This window comes from Pinus tabuliformis, chromosome Q (genome assembly GCF_031772625.1).
Source record: "Pinus tabuliformis cultivar Carrire ecotype Pingquan chromosome Q, CPIR1, whole genome shotgun sequence".
Lineage (NCBI taxonomy): Eukaryota > Viridiplantae > Streptophyta > Pinopsida > Pinales > Pinaceae > Pinus > Pinus tabuliformis.
The window spans coordinates 330,642,027-330,668,097 of record NC_142296.1 but is presented as its reverse complement, the minus strand read 5'-3'; the positions used below and the strand labels follow the sequence as shown (position 1 = coordinate 330,668,097).

Below are 26,071 nucleotides of genomic sequence, written 5' to 3'. Positions count from 1 at the left end.
ATCATGTTTAGTCCTACTTACCTGAAAAGGTGTCCACAATGAAAGTCGAGAGAAAATTTCAGAGATATTCCATGAAGTTTATGCCACAAGATTACAAATCAACTATTCGACAACAATCAGGCAAGATCAAAGGAAAGCTTTGCTTACAGTATGAAATTCCTCATAAAAATGTTTTATTTATGCTAAAAATCCCCGATAATTGTAAGATTCGAAAGGACTAAAAAAGCAATACCTTCTGTTCGTATAGTAAGTCCGTGCACCATTTAGGACAAATCCATATTTATGTATAAGTGAAACAAGATTGTTGACAATTCCTTTTGCTGTTTCATACATTTTACTGGCAAGAAGACCCCTGCATATATTCAATGTTTGTATCAGAATAAATCTCTCAATGTTTTTCGGCCTTCAAAACTATGCTGTCCATTAACTCTCATAACCAAAAATGAAAAGCTTGTCGAATCATGGACTGATAATGACAGATAGGTAGAATACCTTTCAAAAGCACATAGCCTAGGCTATAGTCCTTGGAATTGCTTGAAATATGAGAAAACTGGTTATGTCAAGCAAGAGACCATAGACAGTAAATAAGCTAAGGTTTTATGCTTTTTGCATTGGAGCAGTTTAACCATTAGAAATTTACTTTTTTGGCCAGAATCTGGTGATAAAAATTTCCACAATATTGTGAGTTTTTGTTGTTTAAAATCATTTTTGAATGCATAAATGGATACAGTGCCCTCAAAAACCCCTAGGGCACTCAGATTGTACAGATTACAGAGGTCAGACTTACCATTTCAAAAAATCCGTGACGGATTTTGGACAAAATCAACCAGAAAATATGCTCGGAAAGGATCAAAAACATCTAATAGTTAGCTATGCATTTTTGCATTTACTGCATCAACAATAATTTACATACTTTCTTCAGCAATCATATTAATTTACTATTTATGTCAAGTCTGGGGCCTTAGACGTCATATATAAGCCAAAGCTTGGCGATTATAGCATTTAATAGATTCAACTATTGCCAAATTTGATTCAGACACCAAAGTTCGATGATTTTGGCATTTACTGCGTTAACAATAATTTGCATGCTTTCTTCAGCAATCCTATCAATTTACTGTTTATGTCAAGTGCGGGGTCTTAGACCATATATATAAGCCAAAGTGTGATGACTATGGCATTTTAAAGATTCAATTATCGCCAAATTTAATTCAGACATCATTGCGAGATGTTCTTGAACAACCAAATTTAATTTATATCAGGATTCTATCCGGAATGGCAATCTACACATAACTGCATTTTATGTTCATGAGATAGCGAGACAAGTGCAGTAGAGAAGGTTTTGTCTCCTGGTCATGTCCAGCTGATTTCTACAGGAATCAGCCATTGACCCTCCTCTGGGCCACTAACGTACTTTTAGTGTACAAAAAGCCAATCCAAAGACAGTCTGCATTCGGCATGCAAGAAGATCACAAAAAAAGGAAAATGCAAACATTTGTGAAATACTAAAGTTCAAAATATACAGAAAATATCGAAATATAGGAATAACATATGAGATTTCTGGTCCGAAAATTGTAAGCGGTTTGTTACTAGGAGAAACGAGCAAATATGTAAAAATAAGTGCCTATGATGGATGCTATATGAAAGAACCAATCATTTATACGGTTATAGACGTATATTGTTCACTAGAATTTTGTCTTGTTTTACTGTTTTCCAAATTCACAAACGGATATTCCCCATTGCTAGATTTATACTTTTGTTCACCATTTTTGCAACCAAACACTCTGTGAGCAATATATTTGCTCAGAGCATCTTAAGGAAAGAAGTTTAATAATTGTGTGACCTTGGTGAAATAATATTATTGCTTCAATAATGTCCCTTTTACATTCACTTCATTGCAATGTTTTATTTCGTTGGTTTATGTATTGATTGCCAAGCCCCTTAGAAGTTCCCATGTGTTAGAAATCACATTATTGTTCACACGTCACTCTCTTGAGTCTTTTCTGACCATCATGTTTCTAGTTAAACATACATAGAAATCTTTGAAATGAACATGTATGTTATTGCACTTGTTCGTGTATGCATAAATTGGAATGGAATGAACAGGGATCGGATTAAATATACTGTATGAAGAGCATTACATAAACTAATTTCCATATAGATAGGGCCTCATATTGTATGAAGAGCATTACATAAACTAATTTCCATATAGATAGGGTCTCTCTTTCTTCAAGATATGCAGAGGCAGGTTAATGGGCTTTTACAGTTCATGCTTCATTTTCAACCCGCTTTGTTAGATTCTTTTGAGTAGAGAGATTTGGAGAGTGCGCCAGGTCTATGTGTATGTGCATATGATCTGATTTTGCATTACAAAGAGTTGATTTTAAGTTATAAGGTTTGGTTTAAAAGAAAATATGAAATTGATAAATAGATGATCTTAGAATCTAGATAGGTTCTTCCTTCAAAGATTACGCTGTCATTTTGGAAACCATTTCCTAACATTTCTCCATTTTCTGCGGTTTCCAATGCAGATTACACCAAGTTCTGATACTTTATGACCATTGTTATCTTCATTCCTCGCATTTCATGTTTCTGGTTTCCAACACTTGGGATAGATTATGCATCTACCTCCACACCGGTTAACATATTTCATTATACAACCATACACAATTTCCATGAAAGTATTTCGCCATTTTAAATAGGCAAATCTTGGAGTCCAATGTATTTGAATCTGGGTAAATTATCTTTCATGGCCTCTTGTTTAACCAAGGCTGGTGACATAATTTATGATTGCGTTCGATTGCTTAGTGATGGAAGCAAGGTGAACATTGGGAAGTACCTGATTATCCAGTAACTGTCCCAGTAATAAACTTCTCTGAAACGTGACCCTGGAATAATCACACCCTCTGGTAAAGGAAGGAGGGTATGTTCATCAGGCCTTTCTGCGACGCTCTTAGCCATTTTCCTGCTCAATATTTTCCACAGCGAGTGCACTTCCAAAGCCCATTTACGAATCTCTTGGTTCACGACTCCGGGCAAAAAATTCTCTGGCTCTGCGCTAAAATCCGGAGGGTCGTAATTTACCAAATCGCTTCCCACCTCGCCAAAATATTCCTTGAGAAAAATGTTGAAATCGTCTCTTGACAGAGAGTTGGTGTTTGACAAGCCTTGAAAAGCCCGTAGAGTGACGGAAAGATTGAAACGAAGAGGCAAATCGACATAGTGCTTGGGGTCGAACTGGGAGGGGCCGAAGGCAGCGAGTGCGAATTGCTGGACTTGTTCCAGAAATGATAGCAGAGTCGAAGATGGTATGACGAGGCTACTCTCATTGTTGCACTTGCTGCTCTCTGCCATTGCCACCCACATCAACAACAACAGACACAGAAAAAATAAGATGGGTGGATTAATGGTTATTTTCTGGGCCTGAAACCAGTTTGTCGGAGTGGTAGGTATATACATTTGGTACGATGAATAATACGAAGAGTAGCTTTACTGGTATAAATAAAGACTCCCACTTTTGTGGCTTGAGTTGTGAAAATGACTATCATAAGAGTTGTTTGATGGCTAGAAAGATTGCTGGGAGGAGGTTAATTAGTTAAATTGATAGGATTAAATGGGTTTAGTATTATCTTTTTATTTTTGTCCTTTGAAAATTTATTTACCGAGTTTGTTATTTATTTGATATGAAATGAAATGATATTTTAAGGTTTATGATACTAAAAATAATTTATGAGATCATGAGTTTCTTTATTTTTACTTTTTACAATTTAATATTTTTCTATTTACAATGGAGTTTGTTGTTTATTTCATATAAAATGAAATGATATTTTAAGGTTTACGAGACTAAAAATAATTTATAAGATTATTAGTTTTTTATTTTTGCTTTTTACAATTCAATATTTTTCCGATTCAAATTGATGATAAGGTGGCCTAACCTTCCAACAATCTCCTCGCTAAAAAGACAATGCCAAGAAATTGATGCCAACATGTTCTCATAACTTTCTCTGATGTCTTTGAATGCATCACATTCCAAAATGAAATGTTTTTCCGATTCCACAGCGCCAAAAGTGCAAAATGTACACACTAGTTCTTCCTAAGCTTCTTTAGGGATAGCTATTTACAATGGAGTTTGTTGTTTATTTAAAAGAGAAATAACTTTTTAAGGAGCTAGTTAATATGAATTAATAGGGGAATAAATTTATTTATTTTTATTTTTATTTAATAAAATTATTAATTATTATTTTAAAGTAAATTTTGAATTAATAGGAGAATAAATTTATTTATTTTTATTTCTATTTAATAAAATTATTAATTATTATTTTTTAAGTAAAATTTAAGTTTTTCCGTTTAATTTTATGTTATTTTTAATATTTTAATTCGAATCTATAACTGTTTAAAATGTAGTTAAGAAAAAAATGAAACCAATCTTCTTACGAGACTAAATTTTCAAACCATCATTAAATACTAAACAAGATACATATTAACTCTAACTTTAATTTTATGTTATTTTTAATGTTTAAATTCGAAGTTATAGTTGTTTAAAATGTAGTTAAGGAAAAAATGAGACCAACCTTTTTACAAGTCTAAATCTTCAAACCATTATTAAATATTAAGTAAGATCTATCTTAATTCTAATTCTACATTTAACAAGTGTTTAGAGAGATTTGCACTTCAAGAGATTTAACTAATCTCAGCGTTTGATAAGATCCAGAGTTTAGATGGAACCGATGGAACCACCAATGGTAAATTAACCTTATGACCTTAATTTTACCTTAACTATCTTAACAATATTTACGAGCATTAACATGTGATTTTTTAATTTTAAATAATTTGAATTTTATGTCTTTTATTTTTATGTAACCTAGTTAAAATGTTTACAAAACAAAACATTACAATATTTCTTACATATTGGAGTGGAGAGTGACACAACATATAGCAAATAATTGTTTTTGCTTATTACTAGCATAGATCCATCTATTTGGATCTAGCATGAGCCGAGAAGGATCAAATTTCTTCAAATGCAAACTTCTTTAAAGTGCAAAATACAATGCGTTATTTTTCATTGTTTAAATTGTATTTTTGAATGCTAAATAAAATATATATAAGACCAAATAAATGTTTTAACCATAAAAGCTTAATTTTTTCATGATATATACATGAATTTTTTTAAATGATATATAATATATACATAATTTACATTAAAATATTTTACGTCACATATACATCGATACATTTTATCATGCAAATTAAAATGGTTTTTTATTATTAATATATTTTTAAGTATATTTTAATTCTTATTAAAATATTTTATTGATAACCCACACTAAATATTTTTTTATATACATTAAAATGTTTTATTTTAACAATATATATATATAAAGTTGATATGGACATAGTCAACATAGATCTTCAAATAGTTTATTTAAATCTCGTTGAAATATTTTTGAAAAATCTAATATTTAAACATCTTACTATACATTTTTTTATCATAGTTGGCATTATTTTTCTATTTAGTACATTATTTTTTATTTTTTATTTTATTTTAAGGGGATGGATGGAAAGACTTACACATCCCCTGATAGTGGCTTGTAGAATGAGTCTCTCAACTCAATAAATGTATTTTTCTATTTAGAACACAATTATTTATTTATTATTTTATTTTAAGGGGATGGATGGAAAGACTTACACATCCCCTTATTCTTATAGTGGGTTGTAGAGTGAGTCTCTCAACTCAATAAATGTATTTTTCTATTTAGAACACAATTTATTATTTATTATTTTATTTTAAGGGGATGGATGGAAAGACTTACACATCCCCTGATAGTGGCTTGTAGAATGAGTCTCTCAACTTAATAAATGTATTTTTCTATTTCGAACACTATTTTTTATTTATTATTTTATTTTAAGGGGATGGATGGAAAGACTTACACATCCCCTGATACTGATAGTGGGTTGTAGAATGAGTCTCTCAACTCAATAAATGTTTTATCACGAAAATTAACATATTTTTTATTATTAATATATTTTTAAGTATATGTCAATATTAATTCTTATTAAAATATTTTATTGATAACCCACACTGAATATTTTTTTATATGCAACATTAAAATGTTTTATTTTAATCATTTTTTCTATATATAAATATATATGAAGTTAATATCCACGTAAATTAGACGATATAAATCTTCAAATAATTTATTTAAATCTCTTGTTGAAATATTTTTGAAAAGGATAATATTTAAACTTCTTACTCATACATTTATTTACTTTTATTCATTTTTTTATTAGTATAGCCAACATTATTTTTCTATTTAGAACATAATTTTTATTTTTTTATTTTTATTTTAAAGGGGTGGAAAGACGGGCAAACTTACACATCCCCTCATGTTAGGTTGTAGAATGAACTTCTAGGCCCAATAAATTGATATATTGATATGCCATACAACATAGAGTGACTTAAACCATTAGCTCTACTCATTATAAATTAATATATTCATATAACTTCAATGATAGGATATACGGCATCATATTGAAATTTTATAAAAGAAAAAAGATTGGGGATTTGCTTATTATAAATTGATATATTGATATAATTTCAATAATAGGGTATAATGCATTATATTGAATTTTTTATTAAAGAAAACTATGTTAAAAATAAAAATAAAAACAAAAACAAAAAAATAGCTAAATTTTAGATTAAATTTTAAATAGAAAATTTAACGGAAATTAAGATACCTAACATAATTTTACCAGTGCCTATTAGGCATAAAAAAGAGGGTGATACGATGTTCTGTTAAGGCACTTTGTGGTAAAGAGATCATTGGTTGGAAACTGTCAGACCAGGCAGTAACTCCTCGAAATCAATTCGTTCATATTCATTCAGGTTGGTCTTTATTATATACATGAGGGAGAGACTGTTCACTTCATCTCCCGGTGACTATTTATATTTCTTATTATTTATTTACATCAATTACACTTATTCACTCAATCCTGATGATTAGGTGTCAACATTCTCCCCCTTAATCTGAAAGGATGTTGGTGAGTCCAAGCATCGTTTTGAATCGTTCAAGTTTTTCTCTTCCAAGCGCTTTGGTGAAGATGTTTGCAATTTGCTCATTAGTGGAACAATGGCGGAGATAGATTGTTTTGGCCTCAACATCAGGTCGAATCAGATGATATTTAGTATTGATGTGCTTCGTTCAATCATGGAACTTTGGGTTCTTGGCCAACTTTATTACCGAGGTATTGTCAATCATGAGTGGAGTCGATTGTACTTCTTTTACCTGCAAATCTTCAAGAATTTTCCTAGGCCACACAATTTCTTTTGTTGCCTCAGCTGCTGCCACATATTCTACTTCTGTTGTGGAATCTGTTGGAACTGATTGTTTGCATGATCTCCAGGAGACAACCCTTGATCCAAGACTCATAGCATAACCTGAAGTAGATACCCCAATTTCTTTGTCTCTATCGAAGTCTGAATCAAAGTATCCAATCAAGCTGAAGTTGTCCACCTGTGTATACTTGATTCCAAAGTCTTGAGTTCCCTTCAAGTACCTTAGAACTCTTTTTGCAGCAGACCAATGTCCCTCATAAGGCTTTTGCATAAACCTGGAGAGGATTCCAACAATAAACGAAATGTCTGGTCTGGTAGTAGTTAGGTAGTTGAGACTTCCTACAAGTTGTCTATACTTTGTTGCATCCTCAAATTTTTTTCCTTCATTGGATGTGAGCTTTAAGTTTTGTTCCATTGGAGTAGTAAGAGGATTGCATTATGTCATGCCAAACCTGTTCAACAAATCTCCATTGTACTTCTTTTGAGAAAGAAATATGGACTTCGGATGTTGAGTTACTTCAATACCAAGATAGTAATGAACATAGCCCAAATCAATCATTTCAAAACCTTTCCTCAATTCCTTCTTTATGGATGCAATGTAGCTTTCATTGTTCCCTGTCATCAAAAGATCATCTACATATACCACAAGATATACAACTGTTTTGCCAACTTTCTTAACAAATAAAGTTGCATCATCAAGTTCATAATGTTTGAAATTGAGTTTCAAAAGATGCTTAGTTAGTTTTTCATACCAGGCTCGCGGTGCTTGTTTGAGGCCATACAAGGATTTCACAAGTTTGCATACTTTATGTTCATGTCCTTTCACAGTGAATCCTTCAGGCTGGGACATAAAAACATTCTCTTTTAGATCTCCATTCAAGAAAGCAGTTTTTACATCCATTTGATGGACTTTCCAACCGTTCTGAGCTGTTAGGGCAAAGAGTGTTCGGATGGCAGCCCATTTTGCTGTGGGGGCAAAAGTCTCCTCATAATCGACCCCTTCCTTCTGTGCAAAACCTTTTGCCACAAGCCTGGCTTTGTGCTTGTCAAGTGAGCCATCAGCTTTATACTTGTTCTTGTAGACCCACTTGCAGCCAATTGGTTTGGTTCCTAATGGAGGATAAACCAGCTTCCAAGTGCCATTCTTTATCAGGGCATCATACTCCTTTTGCATCGCTTCTTTCCATTCATCATGAGAAGCAACATCTCTGAAGGAAGTTGGTTCGAAATCTGTAAACAAATTCAATTCACAATCATAAGAAACATCCATATCAATAGGTGAATCAGAGTCATCTACATCACCTCCATTTTGTCGGTTTGAATTTGAATTTCTAGTTCCTGTGTTTCCAACCTCATCAGGATGAACACTTTCAAGTGTCTTTGTCAACCACTTTGGGGGACCTTTCTCAGATGGTCCAGGCTGCTCCGTTGATTGAGTTGGGACTAAATCAAGATTTAGTCTTCCAATTCTATCAATCACATCACTTAAAGTATCATCCGTTGTTGGACTTTCATGCGAGGGAGAGAGTTCTTGAGAAGAAGATTCCACATGTTGATCTAGTATAGGAATCCCCCCTTCAAGACGTGGAATCTGATTATCAAATTCTTGAAATTATTTTGCATTTGCGAATCTATCCAAACGATCAAGTTGCCGCTCAAAAACATTGTCAATTTTGGATGATTCAAGAAAGATTACATCTCTAGATACAACAAACTTTTTATTGACTTCATCACAGAGACAGCATGCTTTGGAGGTGTTTGAATACCCCAGGAAGATACACTTATGACTTCTTGCACCAAGTTTGTTTCTATGTACCTTTGGTATCAAGGCATAATAGGTGGAACCAAAGACCTTGAGATGCTTTACCGAAAGAATGTGCCCATACCACATTTCATAGGGAGTCCTGTTTCTGATAGCATTAGATGGACATCTATTCTTTATATATACGACACATAGAACTGCATCAGCCCAAAACATCAATTTTACATTTTTGAAAAACATCATGGAGCACACCATATTTAAGATTGTCCTATTCATTCTTTCAACTACACCGTTCTGTTGGAGATTATAAGGCACAGTTGTTTGATGTTTGATCCCATGTTGGCGAAGATAGTTTTCAAATTCATTTGAAGTGTATTCTTTTCCATTATCAGTGCGAATAGAGCCAATATGAGATTGTGCATCATTTTCAATCCATTTATGAAAATTCTTGAATGTTTGAAAAGCATCAGATTTGTTCTTCAATAAATAAACCCAACACATTCTAGTGTAGTCATTAATAAATGTCATCATATATTTGTTTCCATTTGCAGAAAGAACACGTATTGGACCACATAAATCTGAATGAATGAGTTCAAGTTTTCTATGTGCTCTTGAATGTGAATCATGAAAAGATTGTTTGCTATGTTTTCCTAAAATACAAGCATCACATTGCTTAAGTTTCCTACGAATTGTAGGCAAACCAGCAACACCATTTTGCTTCAATAAGCGAAGGCTGTCATAGTTCAAATGTCCAAATCTAGCATGCCTTAATAAACTTGATGGAAGTGTACCTTCTTCATAATGAGAGTTGTATGAAAAATGTTTTGCACGAGCAGAGGTACCCTGCAGTGTGAGAAGCTTTTCTTCTTCTATCCCCCTCATGACAAGTGAGTGGTCAGATGCTTTTCTCACCTCAAGCTTGCCATCAAACATATGAATGGAGTGACCTCGCTGGCAGATGTGGACCAAAGACAGCAAGTTTCTCTTCAGTTGTGGGAGATATAGAACATGATGCAGAAGAAAGTCTGGGAGACCAGGAAATTTAAGCCTGATTGTGCCAAGCCCTGATGGCTTGATTTTTGATTGGTCGGCAAAGTATACTGCTCCATCAACATTATCAGTAAATTCTTCAAAAAAATCTTTTCTATGAGTCATGTGGCAAGTTGCTCCTGAATCAAGCAACCAATCATTTTTCCAAGAAGCAAGTGAAGCATTAAATAAGTCTTCATTTACTCCAATATTACATTGTGCCACAACATAATGAGCGGATTCAGGTGCTTTACCTTTGTCTGTGTTATTAGTTTTACCTTTGGGTTGATTTCTTTGCTGCTCAATTTTGTCCCAAGGTAACTTGCATGTGGAGGCATCATGTGATCCATTTCATTTGCAGCGTATGCAGTGCAAATCTGACTTTTCTCTTTGAGAGTGTCTGCCCCCCCTGCCTCTAAAATATCTTCCTCTTCCTCTTCAACCACCTCTTCCTCTGGAAAAATCTTGGGCAAGATTCTTTTCTTTATGAGCAAGGCACACAACCTTTTCAGAAGAAGATATGATTGAATGCATTGTAAAATCTGAGTGCTGTAAAAATACTTCTGTTGGCAAAAAATGTGCTTTTGTGGAAGAGGTATTAGAGCGGATATCAAAGTGGGTTCGGTCCCCACGGCGGTATTTACAAACAATATATTAAACACAGTGAATACACCTCCGTCTCCCCATACTACTATGTTCGTAGAATCTTTTGAATCAAGCAACGAAGGAATATTCATTGATAAAGAAAAAACTGGCGGTGAAGACCATGTTTACCTCTAAGCAATGGCTATTCCAAAACCAATTGCCTGTAGTACAACATGGGCATTGCATTGAAAATGAAGATAGTCGAGATCGACGATTGTGCCAACTGCAATTTTATGCCACATCGGCCAACTCCGCTACTACTGCGTATCCTTGATTTTCTTCAAAGCACCGTCAAGACTCACATTGGTCATGAAATCATATTTTAATAGATGGGCATTGTGCTGTGAGGGGACTATATGGTCCGAGTCCGAGCAGAAATCAATATTAAACAAGAGAATGGGAATCTCTTCTTGGAGACAGCGGAAACCGATATTAAACCGTGGGAGAGTCTGGAAGTAAACCGTGGTAGAGTCGATCAATATTACATGTGAGTAATGAACAACAGAGGCAGCGTATTAAACTGGAGTATTAACAACAGAGGCAGCGTGGTATTAATCCGGAGTGTGGTGAGGAGCGATCAGACAAGAGGCTGCGAGATCGATTACAATGGCGGTGTGGTGCTCAACTTTGTCTGCAATATTTGTAAAAATGCATATGATTGCATAATGTGGTGAGTTATCACAGTAAAATGGAGCAAGAGCAGATAGGTATGGACAGCGCGTAGTACAGTTACAACACCTTATCATAGTAGCGATAGCACAGCCATGAAGCAACCGCACCACAGCACACCATTGGACATAGCAGAAATTGCCTCAATGCAACGAATCGATTCTTCAACAGTAGAATAAATTGCACAAAAGATGATGGTAGAGATGAGTAGATGACAGACCATAGCAGTGCACTGAGAGACCGTTACCCTAAATCGCAGGTATGGGAGAGGAGCGTTATTAGACTGTCAGACCACTAGGAAAATGGCAGGAAAATGCAGGACAAATTTCTGAAGAAATGGTAGAAAGGAGTTACAAAAATGAGCTGGAAGCCAAAAATGGCATTGGCTCTGATACCATGTCAGACCAGGGAGTAAATCCTCAAAATCAATTCATTCATATTCATTCAGGTTGGTCTTTATTATATACATGAGGGAGAGACTGTTCACTTCATCTCCTGATGACTATTCATATTTCTTGTTATTTATTTACATCAATTACACTTATTCACCCAATCCTGATGATTAGGTGTCAACAAAAACCGTGGGTAAAAATTCATCCATACTAAGGGCTGGTGTGGCCCATGCTAGGTGCATACCCCTAAATCACAATTACTCAAACCACATTTCAATCATCTAAAAAAAACATAATGTTATTCATCAAAACCAAATACAAAAATTTAAGGATCTCTTTAACCACCTCAAAGATTTAAAAATTAAAAAAATTGAAACACCTTGAAATTATACTTTTGCATTTTTTTACTTAACCAAATTCCAATGACAATGATTTTCTTCAGAGCCCTACATAACCAATATAATAAACCAAGGCAATAAATTGAATTTACCATGTAAATAGTTTTTTCTTTTTTAATGATATATTATGGAGATTACCTTCATTTTGAAGGACTATAATTATATTAATTAAGGTATTTATTTGGACTAAGTTTTTAAAAATTTTAATTTAACTATCAATAATTATTAGATAGATAGTAAAAATTTAATTTCCATAAAATATTTTTAAGTAATAATTATAATAAAAAAATTGAGATTTATTTAAAAAATAATTATATTATTTTTATTTTTTAATTAAATTGATTAATTAAAAAAATGATATAAATATAAGTTATAGTTTTTTGGTCATAAGATATTAGTAAGTCATGATATTGACTCATATTATTATAACAAAATAAATATAAATATTTAGAATTTCCATAATAAAATAGAGATGAATTTCCAAGATAAAAAAATATTTTTGCATTTTTTTAATATATATATATATATATATATATATATATATATATAGTTAAAGTATATATTAATTATTTTATAATTATTATAATTTAAAATGAAGTTATAATTTAATTAAAAAATAATAATAATAATAATGTGAAATATGTTATGAGATAAGTGTTTTGGTGTGTATCAATATTTATAAGCAATTTAATTTATATAACTACACTAATATTTATTTAAAAAACAAATATTAAGGACATATGAAATGACAACTCATGGGCCTAGACTATGCCCTAATATTGTTTTTCCTTGACTAAGAATTTCTCTTCCTCTATCTTAAGGGAATAGGTAAATGGCCCAAGACCAAAAGGCCTTTAAGATGGTTTTTCTTAAATTAATGTGATGAGTCACCTTGTCCGATCACAATTAATAATAAGAGTCCCACTAATAATTTGACAACTAAATTATGATAGATTTTCTTAAACTAAATTTTCAGATTACTTAATCATACACATATGACAACCCAAAAAATCATTGAAAAATATCGTCCACAAAATTATTAAATATAAAGACAGAAAAATAACACACAATTGATTGAAAAATATCGTCCACAAAATTATTAAATATAAAGAGATAAAAATGACACACAATTGGTTGCCTTGTTTGTGGTGGTGGAGTGGTAAACTATATGGACATCTTTACTTTTTATTTTCCAACGAAATTTGACTTCAATTTGATTCGAAAGTGACCAACCAAAAAAAAGAGCCCCCAACTCCGTGGTCGGTTGCTTTTTTTCTTGGAATTTGATTTATTTCTAATTTGTTGATTAAAGAATAACCGAAGCGAAGCATAATCGAGGATATTATACTTTATTTTATTTTGTTGATTAAAGAATAAAACATTCGAGGATATTATAATCAAGACTTTGATATAAAGCAGAGAATCTTCCCCTTTACAACCTTAAGATATAGATACTTTTGACTTTGATTGAAATAATGCATGTCTTTTACAATGAAATACGATCGGCTTTAAGCGCAGAGCTTGTGGCCACCGGCTATCACCCGTCAGGGAATAATATTATATAGTTCAAATTTGTAATTCCAACACATAGGAGTCAAATTTGACACAAAATTCACTAAAAATATATATCATTATTATTATTTTATTTTAATATATCAAATTGGTGTATGAGACTTTTTTGTTTGTGGGACAAGGGACGGGAAGCGATTTCACTACTAAGTCTACGAAGGCATACATACTCTACCCCTCTGGTTTTGAACCTGTGACCTTTTTGGAGGAAACACATGCTCTTAACCATTAGACCCACTCAAAGAGACTAGAAGGTAGAACAACTATATTTTTTTTATGAGAAAAAATAAATCCAAAATTGATTTATATGAAAATCAAGTTTGCAAATGAGATATATACTACGCTTATAAAAAATTTAACAAAACCCATCACTTGGAACAACAATATTCATGTCCAAGTAAATAATGATTTTTTCAACATAAATAATGATCCAAGGCGGTTTTCATTTTCCCTGGTTTTGTAATTATGGTTAAGAGTCACACTTGTATTCTAATATAGATAAATAGATTAGTGGTTTATGAATGCCTGGGATATATATATTGTCTCAAAAACTTACAAAAATAAGGGGCTAGATAGCAAAGACCCATATGCAACTTTAAAGCAAGATATTGTCGTATATCCAAGGCGGTTTTCATTTTACCTGGTTTTGTAATTATGGTTAAGAGTCACACTTGTATCCTAATATAGATAAATAGATTAGTAGTTTATGAATGCCTAGGATATATATATTGTCTCAAAAACTTACAAAAATAAGGGGCTAGATAGCAAAGACCCATATGCAACTTTAAAGCAAGATATTGTCATATATTCTCAGCATGGAGAAGTTGTTTTAGTGGGAGATTTCAATGCTAGAACAACAAATCAACAAGCTAGCATTTTTTGTTGCAAAGAGGATCACAATCCTATCTGGCTCATTGAAGAGGTTAATCTCAAGCGGTTGAGATGTTCAAAAGATGACAAAGTTAGCAATCATTTTGGAGAAGGGTTTCGCACATTATGTGGTGCTTTCAACTTAATTATCTGCAATGGTCTAGATAGATGGAAAAGGTCTAGGAAGTTCACTTGCAACACATACAATGGGGCAAGTGTTGTTGACTACGTTGTTTGTTCACAAAGCTTAATAGAATCGATAGGTGAAGTTAAGATTGGAGAGCATATGTGGGACTTAAAATCATCCCATAACCCAATTTATATAAAGCTATCTTGGTTAGAAGAAAAATAGCATAGGAGGAAAACCCAATGTTCTCGACAATCGATATCAAAGGGCAAAATTTTTCTAACACAAGGAAATTGCACAATCTTCAAAACAATGTTGGAGAGGTCAATTCAGAAGGGGAGGAATGGTTCGCAAAGCCTCAATAGTCATGAGTTAACAAATATAATTCAGAGTGCACTTGAGAAGTGCAAAAGAGAAAAAAATAGGAAATTTAAATCAAATTGTTTTCCTGTAAATGCTTGGTTTGATGAGGAATGCAAAATGGCAAGAAAAACCTTGAAAAAGGGAGGCGAGGAGAAAATGAATGTAAAGTTATATAAGCAGATTTTAAAAAGGAAAAAAGATGAGTTCATGCAAACAAGACGAGAAGAGCTAATATATCTAGGCAAGAGTAACCCAAAGTTTTTTTGGCAGGAATTTCAACCAAGGAAGAAGCAAATTGAAAATAATATTACAATCAATCAACGGTTTGACTATGCAAGACAACTCTATGAGAAAGAATCAGAGGATGAAGCTCCTCCCATGATCAACACAACTGCAAAGCTTTTCACATTACACGAAATAGAGATAGGAATTAAGAAGTTGAAAACAGGAAAGGCAAAAGACTTGGTTGAACTTCAAGTAGAATATCTAAAGTGGGGAATGAACATTCTTGCACCACACATCATGGAAATATTCAACAACGTCATTTGGTAAGGATTCTCAAGAGATTGGACAACTAGTCTAGCAATACCCCTTTATAAAAGTGGAGACATTAATAATCTTTCCAACTATAGAACCATTATGATCAATCCTTTGTTTGCAAAGCTCTTCAGTAAGTGGGCGGAAGTAAAAGAAAAGAGGGCAAAAGGGCAAGCATGTTTTAGGCTGAAACATTCTACAGTAGATCATGGTATCACGTTGAGACACATTATTGAAAAGGTTTGGGGGGGTAAAGAAGATGTATTTTGCTACTTTGTTGACTTCAAAAAGGTGTTTGACACGGTCCCTAGAGATAAGTTGTGGAGTAGAATAGAAGAACTTGAAATTCCTTTGCATTATAGAGACATTGTCCATAGGCTTTATGAAGAGGCGAAAGTCAAAATTAGAACTTAAACAAGCATTTTAGAAAGCTTTAGAAGTGACATTGAAGTCAAGCAAGGTTGCCCTTATCCCCTACTCTTTTTGGTTTATATATTGATAAATTGGAAGAGTGGCTAAATCTGCAACGTGGGGATGGTGTTCGGTTGGGGGAGTTTGTAATAAAGCTTTTTTTATATGTTGATGACCTTGTATTGATTGCTAAATCGGCCGAGGGATTGCAGATGCACCTATATGCCCTTAAGCATTTTTGTAAAGTAGTGGGGATGCAAATCAATACCAGCAAGACCAAAATAATGATTTTCTCAAATAAAAAAAATCAGAGCCAGCATACGTTCTTCTTTGGAGGAAACATTCTTGAAGAAGTAAATGAATACAAATATCTCGGGATTGATTTCAACAAGAATCTTAATTGGGAGGACTACAGAAAGGATTTCAACAACAAGCTTAATTGGGAGGACTACAGAAGAGAATTTTAGGAGGGTGGAAAGCATTATATGCTCTTTAAAATAGATGTAGAGAGGCTGAGATATGGGATTGGAAAACGATTAAAGTGCTTTTTGGGCTCCTAGTTTGTCTAGTGATATTATATGGGTGTGAACTGTGGGCTAGCAGCATCCCTGTCTCAAAATGGAAGCAAATTGAGAAAATCCAAAAACGCTTGATCATGAGCAAGTTTAAAATAAAAAGTTTGGTTCCTTATGAGATAATGTTGAGTGAAACATGAGCAACTCCCATCGAAGCAATTGCTATTGTGTGTCTCATAAGGTACCTAAAAAAAATTAAGCAAATGGGGGAAGGTAGATGGCCTAAAGTTATAATGAAGGAATGAGTGAAAGAAATAAATCATCGACAAGACAAAACAACAAATGGATGCAAAAATGGAATATTTACCTCAATGTTTGTCCCACAAATAGCAAGGAGTTAAAGAATTTCGTTCTGGAAAAATTTTGTAAGCGTATATGGGGAAAAGTTGGGTAGAAAGAAGAAGTACTATGTTCAGGAATTCAATCCCACTTAGGATATCCAACAAAATGAGTGAATTGGAGCTAGCGTTCCATGGAGAGCAAAGATTCTTATTGCTCAATTAAGAACTAACTCGCATCAACTTCGGTGCGAAACGGGTCAGTGGAAAAGACCTAAAGAAGCTTGGGAAGAATGGGTGTGTACTTTTTGCACTTCTGGGGCAGTGGAATCGAAAAAAACATTTCATTTTGGAATGTGATGCTTTCAGAGACATCAGACACAATTACAGCAGTGTGTTAACATCGGTTCCTTGGCATTGTCTTTTCAGTGAGGGGACTGTTAGAAGGTTGGGTCAGCTCATCATTAATTTGAGTAATAAAATGATTGAATTGCAAAAGGCGAAAAGCAGAGAGGCTGGTGGTCCCATAGACTATTTCTAGTCTCATGGACTTTAGAATTTCATTCGGAGAGGCTGGTGGTCCCATAAACTATTTCTAGTCTCATGGACTTTAGAATTTCATGACTTTAGAATTTCATTCATTCATTGAAAGAAGAGAAATATTGAAGAATCTTTTTCATAATATCTCTGAATTAATTTGTGTATATCATTGCGTCTTTTCTGTGTTACTAATACTCTGTTTGCAGCTATTAATTGTACAGGATTAAAACTACAATAAATTCCCTAAAACCCTTCAAAAATGTTTGCAGCTATTAATTGTACAGGATTAAAACTACAATAAATTCCCTAAAACCCTTCAATTTTTTCAGAGGATAGAAACCTTCAACTTCTTGTGGAAAGCCATCCCAAAGAATTCACTGAGTTCTCTGCCTCTCACTCACCTTGAAATCACGTAGACAGAGGAGAGAAATGCTCTACTTCCAGTGGGAAGCCCTTCGAGAGAAATTATTGAATTCTCTGCGTCTCACTCTCATTGAGATGATGTAGACAATTGCATTGAAGTAAAAACAAGAAAGAAAGAAAAAGATAACACTCCAACTGGGACCTCGACGATAGAGGATAATTCCAATTACGAGATGTCGAAGTCTTCTATGCCAAAGAAGAACTTTGATCAAGCCAAGAAGAGTTTTTGGCTGAAGAAAAGTTCAAAGGATCAAGCATAACCCCGATATTAACAGTAAACAGACACATCCCTATAATTAACAGTAAACATTCCCATTCACCAGAGAAATTCACCAATCTAGAGTGAGAAATCGGACTACTAAATGGAAAACCACTCCACAAAATATGTCTCTTTTGTCTTTAGCCACAATGCCAATGAAACAGATGAAAGGTTCAGGTTCTTCTGTGTCTCGACCCTTGTAATCCGTATATTTTTCATTAGCATCCTTTTTATCTTCGCTCTTTTTTTCCTCTGAATCACTTATTTCTTTTCATTCTTTCGACCCCTCTCCTGTCTCGCTATATCCCATTCCCTTTTCTTTCCTCCATCCATCTTATCTGTGGCCCCGGTCCCGATGTCCTAGCGCTCTTATGCTGATGTCTTCGCTTCCTTCCCTTGTCCCTTTCCTTATTGTGGGACTTTTCAATGTGTTCTAATACTAATGAAATTTTGCCGTCTATCCTTGTGCACCCGATATGTCCAGGTAGACCTGATCTGGTTTTTCTTGGCTACCTGAGTCTACTGTCCTCTCCTATGTTTTTTATTGTCTTTGTCGTCTCAAGGGTGGTAGAATTTCCTTCTTCCTCTTAAGAATAATAAATTTAGAATGTTATTCCACCCCAATCCAAAATTTCCATCTCCCATTGCCAAATTAATGCTGTTGTTTCTCATATTCTAATATGTGAACCTATCTAAACATGATTGGAACTATCTCATTACCATTCTCATTCTTGTTTGTGCCTACCCTATAGTTGCAAGTTCTAGGGTTGGCTCCTAAATGTACCATATCCCCCCAACTGTCCTGGGGCAAGGTGCTCCTGTCCATTGCAGCGTTAAATAAGGTCACTTATCTTAACACTTTCTCGTTAAACTTTCCGTCCCTTATTGCTCCATACATTGTCTTCATTTCATCAAGAATGCTCATCCCGATTCCCCCTTGGATCTTTATGAAATCAAATATTGTCTGCACAGATTCTATTCTTGCTCTGAACATGTCTTCAGCAATCAATATTAACTCATTCATAATTTTTCAATATTTTTTTTTCTCAAACCTGCCTTCATTGTGATATACCCAGGTCAAACTGATTCAAAATTAGATGAAGTTCCTCATTTTCTTCGTGTCTAATCTCACGACTAGATTGTGTCCTTAGCTCTCGTCTCCCCTTATACAGACCTCCCATCGTTTGACTAACTCGTACAATATGGCCATCTATTAGTATAGTGCATCTGCGGACCACTTTGAACCAATCAATATTTATGGATAAGTGAAACAGGAGTATTGGCTATAACCTTTGCTGTTGCATGCCCCTGCATGCATTCAAGGTTTGTACCAAAATAAATCTCTAAATGTGTCTAGACCTTCAAAATTATGTTGCAAAAGCTTCACAAAACTTGGACAGACAATATAAGCAAACATTTCAAAAACACTTCATCCTATTCCACAGTCCTCGGACTGCTTGAAATACCATAGAACTGTTTATGCCAGGCATCAGACAATAGACGAAGTATATAAATTAAGGTTTGATGACTTTTGCATCGACTGAATTGCCAATAATTTCCATACTTTCTTCAGCAATCAAATTAATCTACTGTTTAAGGTTCGATGATTTTTGCATGGATTGAATTACTGATCATTTTCATACTCTCTTCATCAATGAAATTAATCTACTATTTGTGTCAAGTGTAGGGTCTTAGACCACATATACAATCCAAAGTTCGATGACTATAGCATTAAATGGATCCAACAATTCCCAAAGATTTAGCCACCATTTGCAAAATGTTATTGAGCAACCAAATTTAAGCTAGATCAGGTTACTATGTTTGATGCTGATTGCACTCCATTCTCACAACTTACAAGTACTGTAAAGAAGATTTTGCCTCATGGACATGGCTAACTGATTTCCACAGGAATAAACCATTGTCCCAGAACACTACTTGTGAAGACATTAGATTCCTGTACCATCCTGATTCAAGATAGAGTTTTTGCGTAGGGCAGCTACAATAAGACAATCCAAAGGAAGATCTAACTTTGGTATGTAGGAAGGGCACAAAATATGGAAAATACATATACATATGAAATACCGAGTTCAGAAACACAGGAAAGACAAAATATATGAATAACATATGAAATTTATAGTCCAGAAAATGTGTAGCTAATTTGTTACCAGGAAAAGAAGCAATTAAGTAAAACTAAGTGCCTATGATAGATGCTATACGAAAAAAGACGTAATTATATAGCTGAAGAAGATGCCCTTATATAGCTGTATTTACAAACATATAATGTTTCCTAGAATTGTCTCCTCTGACTACTTTTCAACCTCGCAAACAGATATTTGCTCAATGCTTACAAATCCCTTGATCAAGAGAAATCCATTGATTGTGGTGTTATCAATTTGTATGGATGAAGAAAAATCTCCTATCATAAACAAGTCATCAATAGCAGCCAGAAATGCCACACTATCTCTCCAACATTTGTAGCCAGAAGGAAAAACACAAGCAAAATATGCTGGTGAACAAACCCTAAGACGCCATGAAAAGGACATACCCAATGCAGCATAGGAAAAATTGAGGACAAAGTTAAATAAATTTACTAAATTAGTTAAAGAGATTTACAGAAATTATTGCACTTACAAACTAAGATGACTCAGAAATCATATTAGTAGAAATCCTAGAGAATAGAAATTTTAAATGTCCTAACAAATGTTCATGGCATAAAATTGTATCTTATATATATATATATATATATATATATAGATATATAGATATATCCATTCGTTCAAATCAGATCTGAGTCTGATGCAGGAACATTGCTGGTCAAACCTGCAGTCTCTCTATGCCTTTCTAAATCTCCCACCATATTCTGGGATCCCTTGGATTGATTTTGCCACTTGAGCCTAGGATCTTTGTCACATGAAGCATTTATTGTTCACTTCTAGATATTTTATCAATTTTTTGAAACTTGTAGCCGGTACGGATTCCTAGCCTTATAGAGGTCACAATTTACCATCTTCTCATAGTGATGAAAAACTAAAAAGTTGCAAATCTTAAGAGGCAATGGATTGGAGTCACCATTGAAGAGATTTTCATCTTAGAATCTTCACTGCATCCTATGCTTTGCACTTTCACCAACCTAGTTTCAACCTAGAATCTGGCAATGTTTCAACTATTCTGCAGAACAATGAGTTAGTTTGAGCAATTTACACATAGACTTTCCAAAGTAGATAGTGATGCATGTAGTTGGAGCTGACATATTAATCTGATACTCTAGGTTAACACCAATGTCACCGGAACTGGACCATAACCGGTTGAACCAAGAAGTGCCAAACCAGTTCAGCCAGTGGCACCAAACTAGAAAAGGCCATACAGAAACTGATCAGTTTGGTACAAAACCAGCATTTTTCACTCAACTGGCCAGTTCCATACAGTACCATATGCTGTGACTTTGGACCCCAAAAAATCATTTTTTTCAAAAATATAATTATTTTTTGTTCAGTGCAAACCTTAGGCTGAGGCATAACCAATTGCTGAACAAGACCCCTGAATCAAGCAACATAATTTTGGGTGATTTTGATCTATCATCAGAGTGAGCTAGTTTGAGCAATGTAGACATAAACTTTCCTAAGTAGATAGTGATGCATGTAGTTGGAGCTGACATATTAATCTGATATTCTAGGTTAAGACCAATGTCACCGGAACTGGACCATAACCGGTTGAACCAACAAGTGCCAAACTAGTTTGACCATGGCACCAAACCAGAAAAGGCCATACAGAAACCGATCAGTTCGGTACAAAACCAGCCTTTTTGACTGAACTGGCCGGTTCTGTACAGTGCCATATGGTGTGACTTTGGACCCCAAAAAATTATTTTTTTCAAAAATATACCTAGATTGAGGTTCGAAACGCATCAACACTATGTTTTCTATGTGATTTCTCTGGAAGATCTTAGCATAATTATTTTTTGTTCAGTACAACCTTAGACTGAGGGATAACCAATTGCTGAACAAGACCCCTGAATCAAGCAACATACTTTTGGGTGATTTTGATCCATCATCAAAGTGGGTTGTGGAGAGTCAAACACCAACATTTGACAACGAAGACCTTACTTGGATGGACATGGACCCACCTCCACAGGGAGAGACATCATTACCTTCAAGACAAGGGGAATGAACCTAGAATCCCACTCTAGAGTCTACTCATTCTGAGGCTGAAGAGGAGAAAGAGGACGATTTTGATGATTCTGATGATAGCATTAGTACTAGTAGTTGTAGTACTGTGGTACTATGCTTATTTTTGGACTATAGAGACCATTTACAGATTGTTTCTTGATGTATCTTGGTTCAGAGATGTATTACACTAGGTGCTATTTTGGTTTTGTGCACTCTTGCTATATAAATGAGACATTTTGCATATTTGTATATCAAATGGTTTGTATTCATATGGACGCACATGAATATATATGTTTTCATTTAAGTTTGAATATTTTTATGTATTTTTTGGTTGACCTGTTTTTTGGTCCGGTTTTGGGGTCAATTACTTAGATGACCAGTTTGGTTCTGATAACATTGGTTTAGACCAAAGGTTTCTGAAATTGATTGCAGAATAGATTCCAGAGTAAGCAAAAAATTGTTAGATTTATATATGAGTTCACCCTTTTACTTGCCTGACACTCTGCTAGCAATATATTTGCTGAGAGTATCCACAGGAAAGAGATATGATAATTTCCAGACCTTTTTTCTTGAAAAAATGTCTTATATTACAGAAAAATATTTATATACAACAAATCAAAATGTGGTAGGGAATATACATTGGACTTTATATCCTCTTCCAAAGAACTACGTGTGCTTAAATAAAATCCGAATAAGTTGTAGAATCTAAAGCTTGAGCATATTTGGTCAAACAGGCACCCTTGGTCAACAACTAGCGATATACCTCATCATGCCACATGGAAACAAAAAAGGATATAGACCTAACCTCATTCTCAAAAACAAACTTACACTGGATCTTCCATGGGGTGAAAAAGGCAAAGGCTCTCAAGCACTACCAAATCCCAATGAAGGATGAGAGAATAAAGTAACTGTAATCACCAAATAATGTAGAATGCCATTAAATCTGACCCTAAAGGAGAACAAAGAAATGGCCTTGAATGAATGCCCAATGACTACCAGCAAATGCACACTCTCAAAAGATGTGCTTCACCATATCTTAGAACAATGACAAATAGGGCAAAGACCATAAAAAATCCCACTCTTTTCCATTGGGGTCTTAAAGGGAATCCCCTGGTAGATAGCAAGCCAAGCAAATACCTCAATTTATAAGATAATCAAATGGACCAAATGTTAGTTTTTGTAGCATCGGATATGTTCTAGCCATGAAATTTGGTGGAGAGGCTAGAATACATGAGATCTCCAAAACCCAGAAATTGTTTCTGGAAATTCCTCCTAGAAGTGTCTCAATTAGATTATTAACCATTTTTAAAAATATTTCCTAAGTCTAAACTTAGGGAATATGGTTAATTAATCAGTATTAATTGAGATAAGGTGAGAATACTCTAGAAACTCACACTGATCGATCCAGAGATGATCCTAGCCACCGATTATGTTTTAATCTTGGTCGTTGGTGCTCCAACAGTGGATTATAAGAGGAGGTCAATGTGGTGATGGAGGAGACACCTGAGCAGATCAATTTCCTGAGTAGTAGCAATCAATTGTCGTAGAGAGAGCCAGAGATCGAAGCGGTGAGTGAGGGGCAGGGACAATGATCTGGAGGAAGTTTTCCAGATCCAGAGAGCCAATAACAAGAGGGCCAAGTTATCCCAGTGATGTAGCGCAAAGCTCTGCGCAGTAGCTTCAGAGAGGGCAGTTCAATTTGTTGGAGAGAAAAACGTTCTTAGATCCAGAGGTCAGGCGAAGGTTCCAAAGGGCCAGAGAGACAAATTTCTTAGCAGCAGAAGGCAGAACGACTTCATCAGAGACTAGTTAGAGGCTACAAGGCAAAGGTTCCAAAGGGCCAGAGAGACAAATTTCTCAGCAGCAGAAGGCAGAACGACTTCATCAGAGACTAGTCAAAGGCTAGAAGTCATAGTGACTGCGCATTCCAGCGTAGAGGATGACGCAGAAGCTTTAGGAGGCGCGTTTTCTGTAGGCAAGTTATGTCGAGATTGCTAGTGGAGGAAGGGTAAATTCCATTCAATAATTTTGCCCATATTTTCTTGTTGTGGATTGCCAGTTTCAGACATCCAGATTGTACTCAGATTTTCACTGCTGCAACAGTTTTCCCAAGTTGGGTTTTTCCTGGGACATTTGTCCAAAAATAATTGTCTCATATTTTATGTGAGTGTGCTAGTATTTTCTTAGTTCCAACACTATTTATTTTTCCGGAGTTTTTATTTGTGAAGGTTGCAGTGTGATTTATTCAGTATTTGTCGTAGCAAACTGCAAATAAATTGTTAAATAAAATTAACAATTAGGAGAATAAATTTCGGTTGTTGCAACAGGACTCCAATTATGGATTTTTCACATGGTATCATAGCGCAGTTAATCAATCATAGAGCTCAGAAGTGAAAGAAGGAATTTCGTTGTTCAGTAAGAGCAGAGGCCAAAATTCGCAGGGGCAGCACAGTCTTTTTCCAGGAGGCCGAGTTACTTGAGGAAACTCGATTTTTCAAAGCAGAAAAATTCGATTTTCCAGATCGAGTAATTCCAGAGGCAGAGGGAGCAGCTCAGATTTTTCATTGGGCAGATCTCTAGCTGGACATAGAGGGTTTTGCAACAGTTCACTAGAGCAGAGCCAGCGTCGGGTGGAAGAGAGAGAAGTGCACACAGTTTAGGGAAAATTTTCCTCAGGGAACTTCTAGTCTTGGAAGTTCGATTTTCCTTGCAAATTGGCAATAGTTGTGTGCAGATATTCTCACTCTAGAAGGGAGTGCGAATAGCAAAGCAGCAGCCAAGCGGAAGGAAAGAGGGAGTTTTCGAAATTTCATTGAGATGACCACTGCAGGGCTTCGTGATCAGGATATGTTGGATGGAGCTTCCAACTATGTCATCTAGAAGGCGAGGATGTCCTTCCTTCTATATGAATATGGCCCGGAAGCGTACATCGATAATGTAGTGGCAGCTCCCCATGATGCAAATCAGCGGAAAGAGTACAAGAAAGAGATGATGCGGGCAAAGTGGTTGATCTTGGATGGAGTCTATGCTCATATAGCCTCACATATAGCTAGCAAAGATACTGCCAAACAGATGTGGGATGCTCTCTCCATGTTATACCAGGGAACTTCCTAGCAGCGGAAGATATTTCGTGAGGAGAAGTTGAGATGCAGAAGGGGGAAGGCATAGATCCCTTCCTTACCAAGATTCAGGAGGTCTAAGACCAACTGTTAGCTGTTGGGGTAGCACCTCAACCCATGGAGCTAGTGTTATTGGCACTCAACGGTGTCTCAGAGGAGTGGCAGATCTTTGTCCAGAGCATATTGGGCAGAGATAGGCTACCAGAGTGGGACAAGATGTGGGCCGATTTGCAACAGGAGGAGTTGAGACGAGCTTTGTTAAAGAGCTCCATTAGTGGCAGCAACAACAGCGGATCGAAGACAATGAAGGAGGAGGAGAACATGGCCCTCGCATCTAAGGGTCCCAGTCAGGGGCAGGGGGAGCAGAGAAAGAAGAAGAAGGACCTATCAAAGGTCAAGTGCTTCAGATGTGGTGAACTTGGTCACTACAGTACCTAGCATCCTCTCAAGAAGAAGGGAAAGCAGGAGAAGCAGGACCAGCAGGCAGCCTCAATAGAGATCGACAGGTTGTCCTCCAGGTTGGAGGAAGACTTCGCAATGTTTGCAGATATACCTCCAGGAGTGAGGTGGGGAGATTTGGTACTGTAGTCCCAAAGAACTACAGAGATT

General features: G+C 35.2%; 1 protein-coding gene across 2 annotated transcripts in view; it reads right to left on the bottom strand.

Annotated features, from left to right (window-relative positions):
• The window catches only part of TRE1 (trehalase 1), a 218,148-nt gene that overhangs the window by 173,191 nt on the left and 18,886 nt on the right, over window positions 1-26,071 (bottom strand). Inside the window, exons 1-2 of one of the 2 annotated variants that reach the window (XM_089384392.1) lie at window positions 2,837-3,454; window positions 233-352 (exon numbers count right to left, since the gene is read on the bottom strand). In XM_089384392.1, coding sequence (XP_089240518.1) covers window positions 233-352; window positions 2,837-3,363 — 647 coding nt within the window. In that variant the 5' untranslated portion in view covers window positions 3,364-3,454. Of the gene's footprint in view, window positions 1-232; window positions 353-2,836; window positions 3,455-26,071 lie in introns of those variants that run through there. The other variant, XM_089384393.1, reaches the window with a different exon arrangement.